The sequence below is a fragment of the Carcharhinus amblyrhynchos genome, unplaced genomic scaffold, assembly GCF_965287045.1.
Source record: "Carcharhinus amblyrhynchos unplaced genomic scaffold, sCarAmb.v2.hapA scaffold_69, whole genome shotgun sequence".
NCBI lineage: Eukaryota > Metazoa > Chordata > Chondrichthyes > Carcharhiniformes > Carcharhinidae > Carcharhinus > Carcharhinus amblyrhynchos.
This window is the reverse complement of record NW_027649809.1, coordinates 443799-458879: the sequence shown is the minus strand read 5'-3', so window position 1 is coordinate 458879 and position 15081 is coordinate 443799. Positions and strand designations below refer to the sequence as shown.

The 15081-nt window shown below is 48.7% G+C and overlaps 1 protein-coding gene across 1 annotated transcript; it reads left to right on the top strand.

The window, feature by feature from the left end:
* The first annotated feature begins 6622 nt into the window (after positions 1-6622).
* On the top strand, positions 6623-14200 carry LOC145337743 (putative G-protein coupled receptor 139). The gene is made up of 2 exons (XM_080182582.1): positions 6623-6719; positions 13305-14200. Exons 1-2 carry the CDS (start codon positions 6623-6625, stop codon positions 14198-14200), a joined length of 993 nt encoding a protein of 330 aa, XP_080038708.1.
* The last annotated feature ends 881 nt before the right edge of the window (positions 14201-15081 follow it).

The window sequence follows — 15081 nt, the reverse complement described above, 5'->3', positions numbered from 1 at the left end:
TACTGTGTGGTACCTGCTCTGAACAACTGTATCCACTTCCGATACATTGAAACACCAGTTCCGGAAATTACAGGGGAGGAGTGTCTCTGATCAGAAACACCGAAGGCAGCCAGGAGGGGATAGTATGTTCCCTGCAAGCAAAATGTATCTTCCACCAGAGCCTGGGGTTCAGCGCGGAACTCACTCATCTGTGATATCCCAGCACCTTGCTTCGAGCCTCGATTCACTTCCAGCGAGGAAGCACTCAAATCCGCAGGGATTCCACCCTCCCCAGATATATCAAACCCTCCGGTGAGTCAGTGAGGGTCCCCCGGGGGGTTGCGGGGGGGGGGGGGGGGGTTTCATTTAATTCCAGCCGCTGAACAAACAACTACTGGCTTGTTACTGGCACACATTCTTTTGTTTGTCACTGAGCAAGGCAGATTTACGGCATGTTGTGTGTGTATGTGTGTGTGTGTGTGTTCAAAGTCAGTTCATACCGTGAAGAATTCGGCAATCTATTCCAGCGATTCGTTCACAGAATCTCTGCAGTTCAGATCAGGAAAGAAAAACTGAATTGGAAATGAATTGGAAATTGAGAGGAGGCTGCGATATTTGGTGTCATTTCTGTGATGCAGAAATCTCCCACCCCGCTTGCCACAGATTCGGATCGCGGATAATACATAAGAACGTAAGAAATAGGAGCAGGAGTAGGCCATCTAGCCCTTCGAGCCTGCCCCGCCATTCAATAAGATCATGGCTGATCTGTCGTGGCTCAGTTCCACATTCCCGCCCTCTCCCCATAACCCTTAATCCCCTCTCTTATCAAAAACCCATCAACCCGCGTCTTAAAAATATTTAGCGAGGCAGCCTCCACCACTTCAACGGGCAGAGAATTCCAGAGATTCACCACCCTTTGAGTGAAGAAGTTCCTCCTCAACTCCGTTCTAAACCGCCCCCCCTTTATCTTGAGGCTGTGCCCCCTAGTCCTACTGTCCTTTCTGAGCGGGAAGAGTCTCTCCACCTCTATCCTATCCATCCCATTCATCATCTTATACGTCTCAATGAGATCTCCCCTCATTCTTCTAAACTCTAACGAGTACAAGCCCAGTTTATTCAGCCTCTCCTCATAGCTCAATCCCCTCAACTCCGGCATCAGCCTAGTAAACCTCCTCTGCACTCCCTCCAAGGCCAAAATATCCTTGCGCAAGTGCGGCGCCCAAAACTGCACACAGTACTCCAGCTGCGGCCTCACCAATGCCCTATACAGCTGCAGCAAGACCTCCCTACTTTTATATTCAATCCCCCTCGCTATGAAGGCCAGCATCCCATTCGCCTTCCTGACCACCTGCTGTACCTGAAAGCTGGGTTTTTGCGACTCATGCACAAGGACCCCGAGGTCCCTCTGCACCGTCGCCTGCTGCAGTTTTTCTCCACGTAAGTAATAGTCCTTCCTACCATTATTCCTGCCAAAGTGGACCACCTCGCACTTGCCAACATTAGCATGGCCAATCCACCTAACCTACACACCTGTGGACACTAAGGGGCAATTTAGCATGGCCAATCCCCCTAACCTACACATCTTTGGACACTAAGGGGCAATTTAGCATGGCCAATCCACCTAACCTGCACATCTTTGGACGCTAAGGGGCAATTTAGCATGGCCAATCCATCTAATCTACACATCTTTGGACACTAAGGGGCAATTTAGCATGGCCAATCCACCTAACCTGCACATCTTTGGACACTAAGGGGCAATTTAGCATGGCCAATCCATCTAATCTACACATCTTTGGACACTAAGGGGCAATTTAGCATGGCCAATCCATCTAATCTACACATCTTTGGACGCTAAGGGGCAATTTAGCATGGCCAATCCACCTAACCTACACATCTTTGGACACCAAGGGGCAATTTAGCATGGCCAATCCACCTAACCTGCACATCTTTGGACACTAAGGGGCAATTTAGCATGGCCAATCCATCTAATCTACACATCTTTGGACACTAAGGGGCAATTTAGCATGGCCAATCCATCTAATCTACACATCTTTGGACACTAAGGGGCAATTTAGCATGGCCAATCCACCTAACCAGCCCATCTTTGGACTGTGGGAGGAAACCGGAGCACCCGGAGGAATCCCACGCAAATACAGGGAGAACGTGCACAGACAGTGACCCAAGCTGAGAATCAAACCCGGGTCCCTGGAGCTGTGAGGCAGCAGTGCCGACAACTGTGCCGCCCATGTTGTTGGCATTTATTGCAAAGAGACTGGAGTATAAAAGTAGGGAAGTGTTGTTACAGTTGCGTAGGGTGTTGGTGAGACCCACATCGGGAGGATTGGGTCCAGTTTTGGTCCCCTTATTTGAAGAAGGATGTGGAGGCATTGGAGGCAGTTCAGAGGAGGTTCCCCAGATTGATTCCGGGGATGGGAGGGTTGACGTCGGGGGAGAGATTAAACAGTTTGGGGCTTGCATTCGCTGGAGTTTAGAAGAATGAGAGGGGATCTGATCGAGGGATATAAAATACTAAAAGGGGTTGATAGAGTGAATGTGGACCAAGTATTTCCCTTGTGTGGGGCAACCTAGAACAAGAGGTCGCAGGGTATAGGTTGAGAGGCGGTAGATTTAAAACCCAGATGAGGAGGAACTACTCCTCACAGAGGGTGGGGTGAGTTTGTGGAACTCGCTGCCCCATTGCGCAGTGGAATCTGAATCATTAAATGGTTCCAAGGAGGAGATAGATATATTTCTGATATAAAAACGTGGTGGTGTTGTGGATAGTCTGGAGGGACATCAGGAGTTGCAGCGAGACATAGATCGGATGCAAGACTGGGCGGAGAAGTGGCAGATGGACTTCGATCTGGATAAATGTGTAGTGGTCCATTTTGGCAGGTCCAATGGGATGAAGGAGTACAATATCAAAGGTAAGGCTCTTAGCCGTGTAGAGGATCAGACGGACCTTGGGGTCCAGGTCCATAGGACTCTTAAATTGGCCTCGCAGGTGGAGGATGTGGTCAAGAAGGCGTATGGTGTACTGGCCTTCATTAATCGAGGGTTTGAGTTTAGGAGTCGGGAGATAATGCTGCAGCTTTATAAGACCCTCGTCAGACTTGGAGTACTGTGCGCAGTTCTGGTCACCTCACTACAGGAAGGATGTGGAAGCTATTGAGAGGGTGCAGAGGAGATTTACAAGGATGTTGCCTGGATTGGGAGGCATGCCTTATGAGGTTAGGTTGAGAGAGCTCGGCCTTTTCTCCCTGGAGAGACGAAGGTTGAGAGGCGACCTGATAGAGGTTTATAAGACGTTGAGAGGTATAGATAGGGTGGATTCTCGGAGGCTATTTCCTAGGGCTGAAATGGTCGCTACGAGAGGACACAGGTTTAAGGTGCTGGGGAGTGGGTACAGAGGAGATATCAGGGGTAAGTTTTTCACTCAGAGGGTGGTGAGTGAGTGGAATCGGAGGTGGTGGTGGACGTGAACTCTCTGGGGTCTTTTAAGAGACTTCTGGATGAGTATATGGGATTGAATGGGATTGAGGGTTATAGATAGGCTTAGTAGGTAGGGATATGATCAGCGCAACTTGTGGGCCGAAGGGCCTGTTTGTGCTGTAGTGTTCTATGTTCTATGTAAAAATGGGTTGAAGGGGGATGGGAAATAGGTGGGGAGGTGGGTTTGAGGCCAGGGAGAGATCAGCCATGACCTGATTGAGGGGAGGTTGGAGAAACCTCGGTTTGTTCGCACTGGAACGACAGAGGTTATGGGGTGACCTGGTAGACGTCTACAAGATTATGAGTGGCACGGGCAGAGTGGATAGTCAGAAGACATTCCCTAGGATAGCAAAGTCAAGCATTAGGGGGCATAGGTCTAAGGTGCGTGGGGAAAAGGTTAGAGGAGATGTGCGAGGTTAGTGCTTTGACACAGAGGGTGGTGAATATCTGGAGTGCGTTGCCCGGGGAGGTGGTACAATCGTGGCAATTAAGGGGTAACTAGATTAATACGTGAATAGGAGGGGAATGGAAGGATACGGACTCTGGAAGTGCACACGGTTTTCGTTCAGGCACCACAGAAAGCATTCTTTCTGGGTTGTATCACAGCTTGGTGTGGGCTCCTGCTGTGCCCAAGACCGCAAGGAACTACAAAAGGGTCATGAGTGGGTGGAGGGGCTGTTCTTTGGCCTTTCCTTGAACGGCGGAGCAGGCTCGAAGCAACGAATTTGCCCACTTCTGCCCCAATCCCTATAATAGTAGGCCATAAGACACGGGAGCAGAATTAGGCCACTCGGCCCATCGAGTCTTCAACCACGGCTGATAGCAGAGCGGAATAGATTTTTACATCCACGTCATGTTCAGACGGTAGAGAACAACTGATATCGAGCTCTGAAGAAAGGTCATCCAAGCTTGAAAGGTTGGCTCTACTCTCTCTGCACAGATGTTGTCAGACTTGCTAACATAAGAACATCAGAAATAGGAGCGGGAGTCGGTCACCTAGCCCCTCGAGCCTGCCCCGCCATTCAATAAGATCATGGTTGACCTGAAGTGGATCAGTTCCACTTTCCCACTTTCTCCCCTGTCTATCAGAAACCTATCTACCCGTGACTTCAATATATTCAGCGAGGTAGCCTCCACCACTTCAACGGGCAGAGAATTCCAGAGATTCACCACCCTTTGAGTGAAGAAGTTCCTCCTCAACTCCGTTCTAAACTGCACCCCCCCCTTATCTTGAGGCTGTGCCCTCTAGTCCTGCTAACCTTTCTAAGCGGGAAGAATCTCTCTACCTCTACCCTATCCATCCCCTTCATTATCTTATATGTCTCTATAAGATCCCCCCTCATCCTTCTAAACTCCAACGAGTACAAGCCCAGACTATTCAATCTCTCCTCATAGCCCTCATCTCCAGTATCAGCCTAGTGAACCTCCTCTGCACTCCCTCCAAGGCCAAAATATCCTTGCGCAAGTGCGGTGACCAAAACTGCACACAGTACTCCAGCTGCGGCCTCACCAGTGCCCTGTACAATTGCAGCAAGACCTCCCTACTTTTATATTCAATCCCCCTCGCTATAAAGGCCAGGATCCCATTCGCCTTCTTGATCACCTGCTGTACCTGCAGACTGGGTTTTTTGCGACTCATGCACAAGGACCCCCAGGTCCCTCTGCACCGTAGCATGCTGCAGTTTTTCGCCCTTTAAATATAAACCCTCCTACTATTACAACACGACACAACGCAGCACAGCAACACAGCACGGGAAACAGGCCCTTCGGCCCAACGAGCCTGCGCCGCCATTTTAACATTATGAGTGCCCTCCTCTACCTGTGACCTATGTCAACACCTATTGGGGAAGATTGAGGGGAGACTAATTTAGGGACAATTTGTTAACACCAATCAGCCTCAGAGCATGTTTTTTGGGGTGCAGGAGGAAACCGGAGCACCCGGAGGAAACCAACGCGAACACGGGGAGAATGTGCAAACTCCCACAGTCATTTGCAGTGGATAACCTCCCGTTTGAGATTGTCCAGCAATCTTCCTGCTGCAAATTACTTACGTGGAGAAAAACTGCAGCAGGCGACGGTGCAGAGGGACCTGGGGGTCCTTGTGCATGAGTCGCAAAAACCCAGCCTGCAGGTGCAGCAGGTGGTCAGGAAGGCGAATGGGATGCTGGCCTTCATAGCGAGGGGGATTGAATATAAAAGTAGGGAGGTCTTGCTGCAGCTGTATAGGGCATTGGTGAGGCCGCAGCTGGAGTACCGTGTGCAGTTTTGGGCGCCGCACTTACGCAAGGATATTTTGGCCTTGGTGGGAGTGCAGAGGAGGTTTACTAGGCTGATACCGGAGTTGAGGGGGTTGAGCTATGAGGAGAGGCTGAATAAACTAGGCTTGTACTCATTAGAGTTTAGAAGAATGAGGGGAGATCTCATTGAGACGTATAAGATGATGAATGGGATGGATAGGATAGAGGTGGAGAGACTCTTCCCGCTCAAAAAAGACAGTAGGACTAGGGGGCACAGCCTCAAGATAAAGGGGGGCGGTTTAGAACGGAGTTGAGGAGGAACTTCTCCACTCAAAGGGTGGTGAATCTCTGGAATTCTCTGCCCGTTGAAGTGGTGGAGGCTACCTCGCTAAATATTTTTAAGACGCGGGTTGATGGGTTTTTGATAAGAGAGGGGATTAAGGGTTATGGGGAGAGGGCGGGAAAGTGGAACTGAGCCACGACAGATCAGCCATGATCTTATTGAATGGCGGGGCAGGCTCGAAGGGCTAGATGGCCGACTCCTGCTCCTGTTTCTTATGTTCTAAATTCCCACGTCCGCAGGTCATTGAAAAAAAGAAACAGCTCGTAGCTGCGCAAAGTTCCCATTTCGGTGTTTGTCTGACACGCCCGAGTAAGCAAATTTTGTGTTTTGGAGCAGGCAGCATTGGGAAACCCCTTCTTGTCCCAGTGGACTCGGGCCCTGCACACCTAGAGAGCAGGTTGTTTTTCTCTCCGTGTTTGTTTAGCCACCGAATTAAAGGCCAATCAACAGGGGACGAGATAGCGACAAGCCGAGTTTGCCCTATAAGTAGGGGGCACCCTTCCATTGCCTCTCTCAGGGATGCGCTGTCGGAACCAATAGCTGGCTGTTGATTCTTGTCCAAGGGGAAACGATGGGTCTTGGATTCCTGGTCAAACTGCGGATTCTACAAGCGATCCAAGAAGTACAGAAGATTTACTACCCTGTGCTGTCTGCGGTCGGAGTTCCTGGTAAGTCACGGTTTGCCGCTCATGATATACATTTTGATCTGAGATTGCAGGTACAGCAGGTGATCAAGAAGGCGAATGGGATGCTGGCCTTTATAGCGAGAGGGATTGAATATAAAAGCAGGGAGGTCTTGCTGCAACTGTACAGGGCACTGGTGAGGCCGCAGCTGGAGTACTGTGTGCAGTTTTGGTTGCCGCACTTACGCAAGGATATTTTGGCCTTGGAGGGAGTGCAGAGGAGGTTTACTAGGCTGATACCGGAGATGAGGGGGTTGGACTATGAAGAGAGACTAAATAGACTGGGTCTGTACTCGTTGGAGTTTAGAAGGATGAGGGGGGGATCTTATAGAGACGTATCAGATAATGAAGGGGATGGATAGGGTAGAGGTAGCCTCCACCACTTCAATGGGCAGAGAATTCCAGAGATTCACCTCTGAGTGAAGAAGTTCCTCCTCAACTCCGTTCTAAACTGCCCCCCCTTATCTTGAGGCTGTGCCCTCTAGTTTTGAGGGCGAGGCAGGAGGTGAGTTACTAACTGGAATATTCCCAGCCTCTGATCTGCTCTGGTAGCCAATGTGTTGATGTGGTGAGTCCAGTTGAGTCCCTGGTCAATGGTAATCTCTAGGATGTTGACAGTGGGGGAACTCAGTGCTGGGAAACACCATTGAATGTTGGGATATAACAGATCCTTCATTGGTATTTAATAAGCTTAGGGACTCAGTTGATTTTTTTCAGTAGTTTGACAACCTGCTGCTCTCTTCAAAGTTGTAAACAGGCCCAACTCTTGTCTCTTTGTCTTGTTTTAATATTGCACCAGTTAGATTATTTCCCTTCCTTTCTCATTTTTACCATCTAAAAATGTTGCGATCTCTTCTCCACAAATCCCTCTGCTGAACAGTATTGCCTCTATGCCTTCCCAATCCACCTTCTTTCCAACGTCCGCTCGTAAGGGAATCATTGCCTGCTCTTTCCCGCACTTCTATTGTCCCCTGTCATCTGGAAATTTCGGAATTGTGTACAGCGACCCCGGAATCCTACTCGTTCATGTTTATAAAAGCAACAGCGGTCCTGAGGCCAATACTGGGGAATGCCTCAGTGCAATCATCGCACTGAAGCTTTGGAGAGAGGGTAGGATCACCAGGATGTTGCTTGGTCTCATAAGAACATAAGAACATAAGAAATAGGAGCAGGAGTAGGCCATCTAGCCCTTCGAGCCTGCCCCGCCATTCAATAAGATCATGGCTGATCTGTCGTGGCTCAGTTCCACATTCCCGCCCTCTCCCCATAACCCTTAATCCCCTCTCTTATCAAAAACCCATCAACCCGCTTCTTAAAAATATTTAGCGAGGTAGCCTCCACCACTTCAACGGGGAGAGAATTCCAGAGATTCACCACCCTTTGAGTGAAGAAGTTCCTCCTCAACTCCGTTCTAAACCGCCTCCCCTTTATCTTGAGGCTGTGCCCTCTAGTCCTACTGTCCTTTCTGAGCGGGAAGAGTCTCTCCACCTCTATCCTATCCATCCCATTCATCATCTTATACGTCTCAATGAGATCTCCCCTCATTCTTCTAAACTCTAACAAGTAGAAGCCTAGTTTATTCAGCCTCTCCTCATAGCTCAACCCCCTCAACTCCGGTATCAGCCTAGTAAACCTCCTCTGCACTCCCTCCAAGGCCAAAATATCCTTGCGTAAGTGCGGCGCCCAAAACTGCACACAGTACTCCAGCTGCGGCCTCACCAATGCCCTATACAGCTGCAGCAAGACCTCCCTACTTTTATATTCAATCCCCCTCGCTATGAAGGCCAGCATCCCATTTGCCTTCCTGACCACCTGCTGCACCTGCAGGCTGGGTTTTTGCGACTCATGCACAAGGACCCCCAGGTCCCTCTGCACCGTCGCCTGCTGCAGTTTTTCGCCACGTAAGTAATAATCCTTCCTACCATTATTCCTACCAAAGTGGACCACCTCGCACTTGCCAACATTAAATTCCGAGGGTCTCAAGGGCGTTGGCTATGGGGAGAGGTCGGACTGTTTTCACCGCAGAGACAGAGGCTGGGGGGGGTGACCCGATAGAGGGTCCACCAAATGATGAGAGGCATAGCCGGGGGGGGATAGTCAGAGGCTTTCTCCCCCAGGGTGGACGTGTCAATTACAAGAGGGGGGGGGACAGGCAGAAGTTCAGGGTGACAGTGGGGAAAAGTTGAAGGGAGATGTGCAGGATAGGTTTCTCAAACAGAGAGTGGTGGGTGCCTGGAACGCGCTACCAGAGGAAGTAGGCACGTTTAGCAACATTTAAGGGAGACCTGGACAGCTACATGAGTAGGGAGGGAATAGAGGGATCTAGACTGAGTAAGGGCAGAAGGACTTTTAAAAATTTAACCAGGGCATCGTGACTGTCATGGTCTTGGAGGGCTGAAGGGCTTGTTGCTGTGCTGTACTTTGTTCTTCGTTCGATCTCCCCAATAGAACAGCCCAGAACTGGAGCTCTGTTTTTCATCTGTTGTACCTTTGTGTATCCATTCCGCTGTTGCCCATTTTAACGTATGGATTCTAATATTGCTAACAGCCGCTGTAATATAGTTGTAATCTGGGTGGCACAGTGGTTAACGCTATTGCCTCATAGTGCCAGGGGCCCGGGTTCGATTCCCGGCTCGGGTCACTGCCTGTGTGGAGTTTGCACATTCTCCTCGTGTCTGCGTGGGTTTCCTCTGGGTGTTCCGGTTTCCTCCCACAGTCCAAAGATGTGCACGTTAGGTGGATTGGCCATACTAAATTGCCCCTTAGTGTCCAAGCATGTGTAGGTTAGGTGTATTGGCCATGCTAAATTGCCCCTTAGTGTCCAAAGATGTGTAGGTTAGGGGGATTGGCCATACTAAATTGCCCCTTAGTGTCCAAGCATGTGTAGGTTAGGTGTATTGGCCATGCTAAATTGCCCCTTAGTGTCCAAGGATGTGTAGGTTAGGGGGATTGGTCATGCTAAATTGCCCCTTAGTATCCAAAGATGTGCGGATTAGGTGGATTGGCCATGCTAAATTGCCCCTTAGTGTCCAAAGATGTGCGTGTTAGGTGGATTGGCCATGCTAAATTGCCCCTTGGTGTCCAAAGATGTGCAGGTTAGGTGGATTGGCCATGTTAAATTGTCCCTTAGTGTCCAAAGATGTGTAGGTTAGGTAGATTGGCCATGCTAAATTGCCCCTTGGTGTCCAAAGATGTGTAGGTTAGGTGGATTGGCCATGCTAAATTGCCCCTTAGTGTCCAAAGATGTGTAGGTTAGGTGGATTGGCCATGCTAAATTGCCCCTTAGTGTCCAAAGATGTCCGGGTTAGGTAGATTGGCCATGCTAAATTGCCCCTTAGTGTCCAAAGATGTGTAGGTTAACAGAACATAAAAACCTACAGTGCAGAAACAGGCCCTTTGGCCCATCGAGTCTGTACCGACCACAGTCCCATTCAGGCCCTATTTACCCACTAAACCCTCTAACCTAGGCATCTTAGGACACTAAGGGACAATTGTAGCATGGCCAATCACCCTAACCTGCACGTCTTTGGACTGTGGGAGGAAATCAGAGCACCTGAAGGAAACCCACGCAGACACGGGGAGAATGTGTAAACTCCACACAGACAGTGACCGGAGCCGGGAATTGAACCCAGGACCCTGAAGCTGTGAAACAGCAGTGCTAACCCTGTGCTACCGTGCCGCCCTGTGTTTTTGAAACTCTAACTCTTTTCAACTCTGTAACAATGCGTTAATCCAATCGTTTACAGGTTTGGTGAACTTATGTTGAATTGATCTTTCTCTACACCCTAGCTATGACTATAACACTACATTCTGCACTCTCTCCTTTCCTTCTCTATGACCAGCATGCTGTGTCTGTATAGCGCGCAAGAAACAATACTTTTCACTGTATCCCAATACATGTGACAATAATAAATCAAATCAAATCCTTCTCCCCTATGTACCCTAAGAACAGTATGCTCTGTCTGTATAGCGCGCAAGAAACAATGCTTTTCACTGTGTCCCAATACACGTGGCAATAATAAATCAAATCCTTCTTCCCTATATACTCTATGAATGGTATGCTTTGTCTGTATAGCGCGCAAGAAACAATATTTTTCACTGTATCCCAATACATGTGACAATAATAAATCAAATCCTTCTTCCCTATATACTCTATGAACAGTATGCTTTGTCTGTGTAGCGTGCAAGAAACAATACTTTTCACTGTATCCCAATACATGTGACAGTAATAAATCAAATCCTTCTTCCCTATATACTCTATGAACAGTATGCTTTGTCTGTATAGCGCACAAGAAACATACTTTTCACTGTATCCCAATACATGTGACAATAATAAATCAAATCCTTCTCCCCTATGTACTCTATGAACGGCATGCTGTGTCTGTATAGTGCGCAAGAAACAATACTTTTCACTGTATCCCAATGCATGGGGCAATAATAAATCAAATCAAGAACAGTATGTTTATGACGAGGACTTTATAAAGTAGGACTGAGTCAGCACGGCTTTGTCAAGGGGAGGTCATTTCTGACAAATCTGTTAAGAGTTCTTTGAGGAGGTGAGAGGGAAGTTAGATAAAGGGGAACCAGTGGATGTGGTTTATTTAGATTTCCAGAAGGCCTTTGACAAAGTGCTGGATAGGAGACTGTTAGCTAAGTCAAGTGCCTGTGGTGTGAAGGGTAAGATCCTGGCATGGATAGAGGATTGACTGACTGGCAGAAGGCAGAGAGTGGGGGGAAAGGGTTCTTTTTCAGGATGGTAGCCGGTGACTAGCGGTGTGCCTCAGCTGCCAGTGTTGGGACCACGAAATTTGCACAAAATACATTAGCAATTTGGAAGAAGGAACTGAAGGTACTATTGCTAAGTTTGCAGATGATACAAAGACATGTAGAGGGACAGGTAGTATTGAGGGAGTGGGGGGGGAGGCTGCAGAAGGACTAGGACAGGTTAGAAGAGTGGGCAAAGAAGTGGCAGATGGAATACAATGTAGGAAAGTGTGAGGTTATTACACTTTGGAAGGAGGATTGGAGGCATAGACTATTTTCTAAATGGGGAAATGCTTAGGGAATCAGAAACGCAAAGGGACTCGGGAGATTTGTTCAAGATTCTCCTAAGGTTAACCTGCAGGTTCAGTCGGCAGTTAGGAAGGCAAATGCAATGATAGCATTCATGTCGAGAGGGCTAGAATACAAGAGCAGGGATGTACTTCTGAGGTTGTATAAGAACATAAGAAATAGGAGCAGGAGTTGGCCATCTAGCCCTTCGAGCCTACCCCGCCATTCAATAAGATCATGGCTGATCTGAAGTGGATCAGTTCCACTTTCCCGCTTTCTCCCCTTAATTCCCCTTGTCTATCAGAAATCTATCTACCCGTGACTTCAATATATTCAGCGAGGTAGCCTCCACCACTTCAACGGGCAGAGAATTCCAGAGATTCACCACCCTTTGAGTGAAGAAGTTCCTCCTCAACTCCGATCGAAACTGCCCCCCCCCTTATCTTGAGGCTGTGCCCTCTAGTCCTGCTGTCCTTTCTAAGCGGGAAGAATCTCTCTACCTCTACCCTATCCATCCCCTTCATTGTCTTATACGTCTCTATAAGATCCCCCCTCATCCTTCTAAACTCCAACGAGTACAGACCCAGTCTATTCAGTCTCTCTTCATAGGCTAACCCCTTCACCTCCGGATGAGGCTCTGGTTAGATCCCATTTGGAATATTGTGAGCAGTTTTGGGCCCTGTATCTAATGAAGGATGCGCTGGCCTTGGAAAGGGTCCAGAGGAGGTTCACAAGAATGATCCCTGGAATGAACAGCTTGTCGTATGAGGAACGGTTGAGGACTTTGAGTTCAGAAGGATGGAGGGGGGGAATCTTATTGAAACTTATAGGATACTGTGAGGCCTGGATAGAGTGGACGTGGAGAGGGTGCTTCCACCAGTAGGAAAAACTAGAATCAGAGGGGCACAGCCTCAGGCGAAAGGGACGATCCTTTAAAACAGAAATGAGGAGGAATTTCTCCAGTGGGGAATCTGTGGAACTCTTTGCCGCAGAGGAGGCCAGGTCATTGAGTGTCTTTAAGACAGAGATAGATAGGTTCTTGATCAATAAGGGGATGAGGGGTGATGGGGAATAGGCAGGAAAATAGGGATAAGAAGTAAAACAGACTCCAGAGTCGCGGCAGTGGAGAGAGCCCAACCGACCCGGAGATGGTTAACAGAAGGAAATCCATGATCTTACTTTTTGTGATATCGGGCAATTTTATGGTGTTGTGGGCGTTGTTCATGGTATGTTCTGTAGTGAAACGATTGGATTATTTGGGTGTCCCAGCTTCCCTGCCCAACTTTGTGCCCGAGATAGGCTTCATGCTCCAGAACCTGAGCTGCTGCACCAACACTTTGATTGAATGGCGGAGCAGACTTGACGGGCCGAGTGGCCATTATTCTGCTCCTCTGTCTTCTGGTCTGAACATTAATATGCAGGATTTTGCAAACTACTCTGCACTTTCAATGGTAAGGCATTCAAAGTTTTATTTTCCAGTGCATCCGTTGAGTAATTGTTGTTATTTCCCCATTGCAGTTAACCTGGTGACGATTGCGATCCTGTCTCGGGGGAAGTGCGGCCTATCCAAATGTGTCACTCACTACCTGGTGGCCATGGCGGCGACGGACCTCCTGGTCATCATCTTCGACCTGATCCTGAGGCAAATTCCTATCGTCTACCGCGAGAAGTTTGGGTTTGTGCGCTCGATCCCCTTGTGCAACTCCCACGCCGTCCTGCTCTACGCGGTCACGGACTGTTCCGTCTGGTTCACCGTCACCTTCACGTTCGACCGCTTCATAGCCATTTGCTCTTCGAAACTCAGAGCCAAGTACTGTACGGATAGAACCGCCCTCATCGTCCTGGGGACGGTGACTGCGGCGAGCTGTTTGAAGAACATTTCCTGGTATTTTCTGTACACAACTCGATATTGGCTTACCAACACTCCGTGGTTTTGCCTGGTGTTGAGTGCAGTCAGCCAATCCCTGCTCTGGGCAGTCTTCGAATTTCTGCATTACGTTTTAACGCCCTTTATTCCATTTTTTCTGATTCTACTGTTCAACGCACTGACGGTCAAGAGCATTTTAATGGCCAGCAGGGCCCGCAAGAGACTCCAGAGTCGCGGCAGCGGAGAGAGCCCAACCGACCCAGAGATGGTTAACAGAAGGAAATCCATGATCTTACTTTTTGTGATATCGGGCAATTTTATGGTGTTGTGGGCATTGTTCATGGTATGTTCTGTAGTGAAACGATTGGATTATTTGGGTGTCCCAGCTTCCTTCCCCAACTTTGTGCCTGAGATAGGCTTCATGCTCCAGAACCTGAGCTGCTGCACCAACACTTTTATCTATGCAGTCACTCAGAGGAAATTCAGAGAGGAGCTGAAGAATGGCGTGACATATCCCTTTGCAAAGATGATCATGTTAATTCGATGAGATGACCTCAGGCATTCTAACTTTACCCTGCTCGTAGATTTCCCGACATGGTCTGCAAAGAATAAAGAACAAGAAACAAAGAAAATTACAGCACAGGAACAGGCCCTTTGGCTCTCCAAGCCTGCACCCACCATTCTGCTCGATTGAACTAAAACCCCCTACCCTTCCGGGGACCATATCTCTCTATTCCCACCCTATGTTTGTTAAGATGTCTCTTAAATGTGCAGACTCCACACAGACAAGCCGGGAATGGAACCCGGGTCCCCTGGCACTGTGAGGCTGCAGTGCTAAACTCTGTGCCACCGTGTTGCCCATGGTATCATGATTTTCATACAATGCACCTCTAAAGCTCCCTTAGGGGTGGGGGGTACGATGGCCCAGTGGTGAGCACTGCTGCCTCACCTAAGAACATAAGAACATAAGAACATAAGAAATAGGAGCAGGAGTAGGCCATCTAGCCCTTTGAGCCTGCCCCGCCATTCAATAAGATCATGGCTGATCTGTCGTGGCTCAGTTCCACATTCCCGCCCTCTCCCCATAACCCTTAATCCCCTTGCTTATCAAAAACCCATCAACCCGCGTCTTAAAAATATTTAGCGAGGCAGCCTCCACCACTTCAACGGGCAGAGAATTCCAGAGATTCACCACCCTTTGAGTGAAGAAGTTCCTCCTCAACTCCGTTCTAAACCGTCCCCCCTTTATCTTGAGGCTGTGCCCCCTAGTCCTACTGTCCTTTCTGAGCGGGAAGAGTCTCTCCACCTCTATCCTATCCATCCCATTCATCATCTTATACGTCTCAATGAGATCTCCCCTCATTCTTCTAAACTCTAACGAGTACAAGCCTAGTTTATTCAGCCTCTCCTCATAGCTCAATCCCCTCA

Coding starts and splice junctions, on each gene's coding strand:
- LOC145337743 (XM_080182582.1), top strand. CDS start 6,623: ATGGGTCTTGGATTCCTGGTCAAACTGCGGATTCTACAAGCGATCCAA. Junction 6,720..13,304: donor GTCTGCGGTCGGAGTTCCTG/GTAAGTCACGGT, acceptor TCCCCATTGCAG/TTAACCTGGTGACGATTGCG.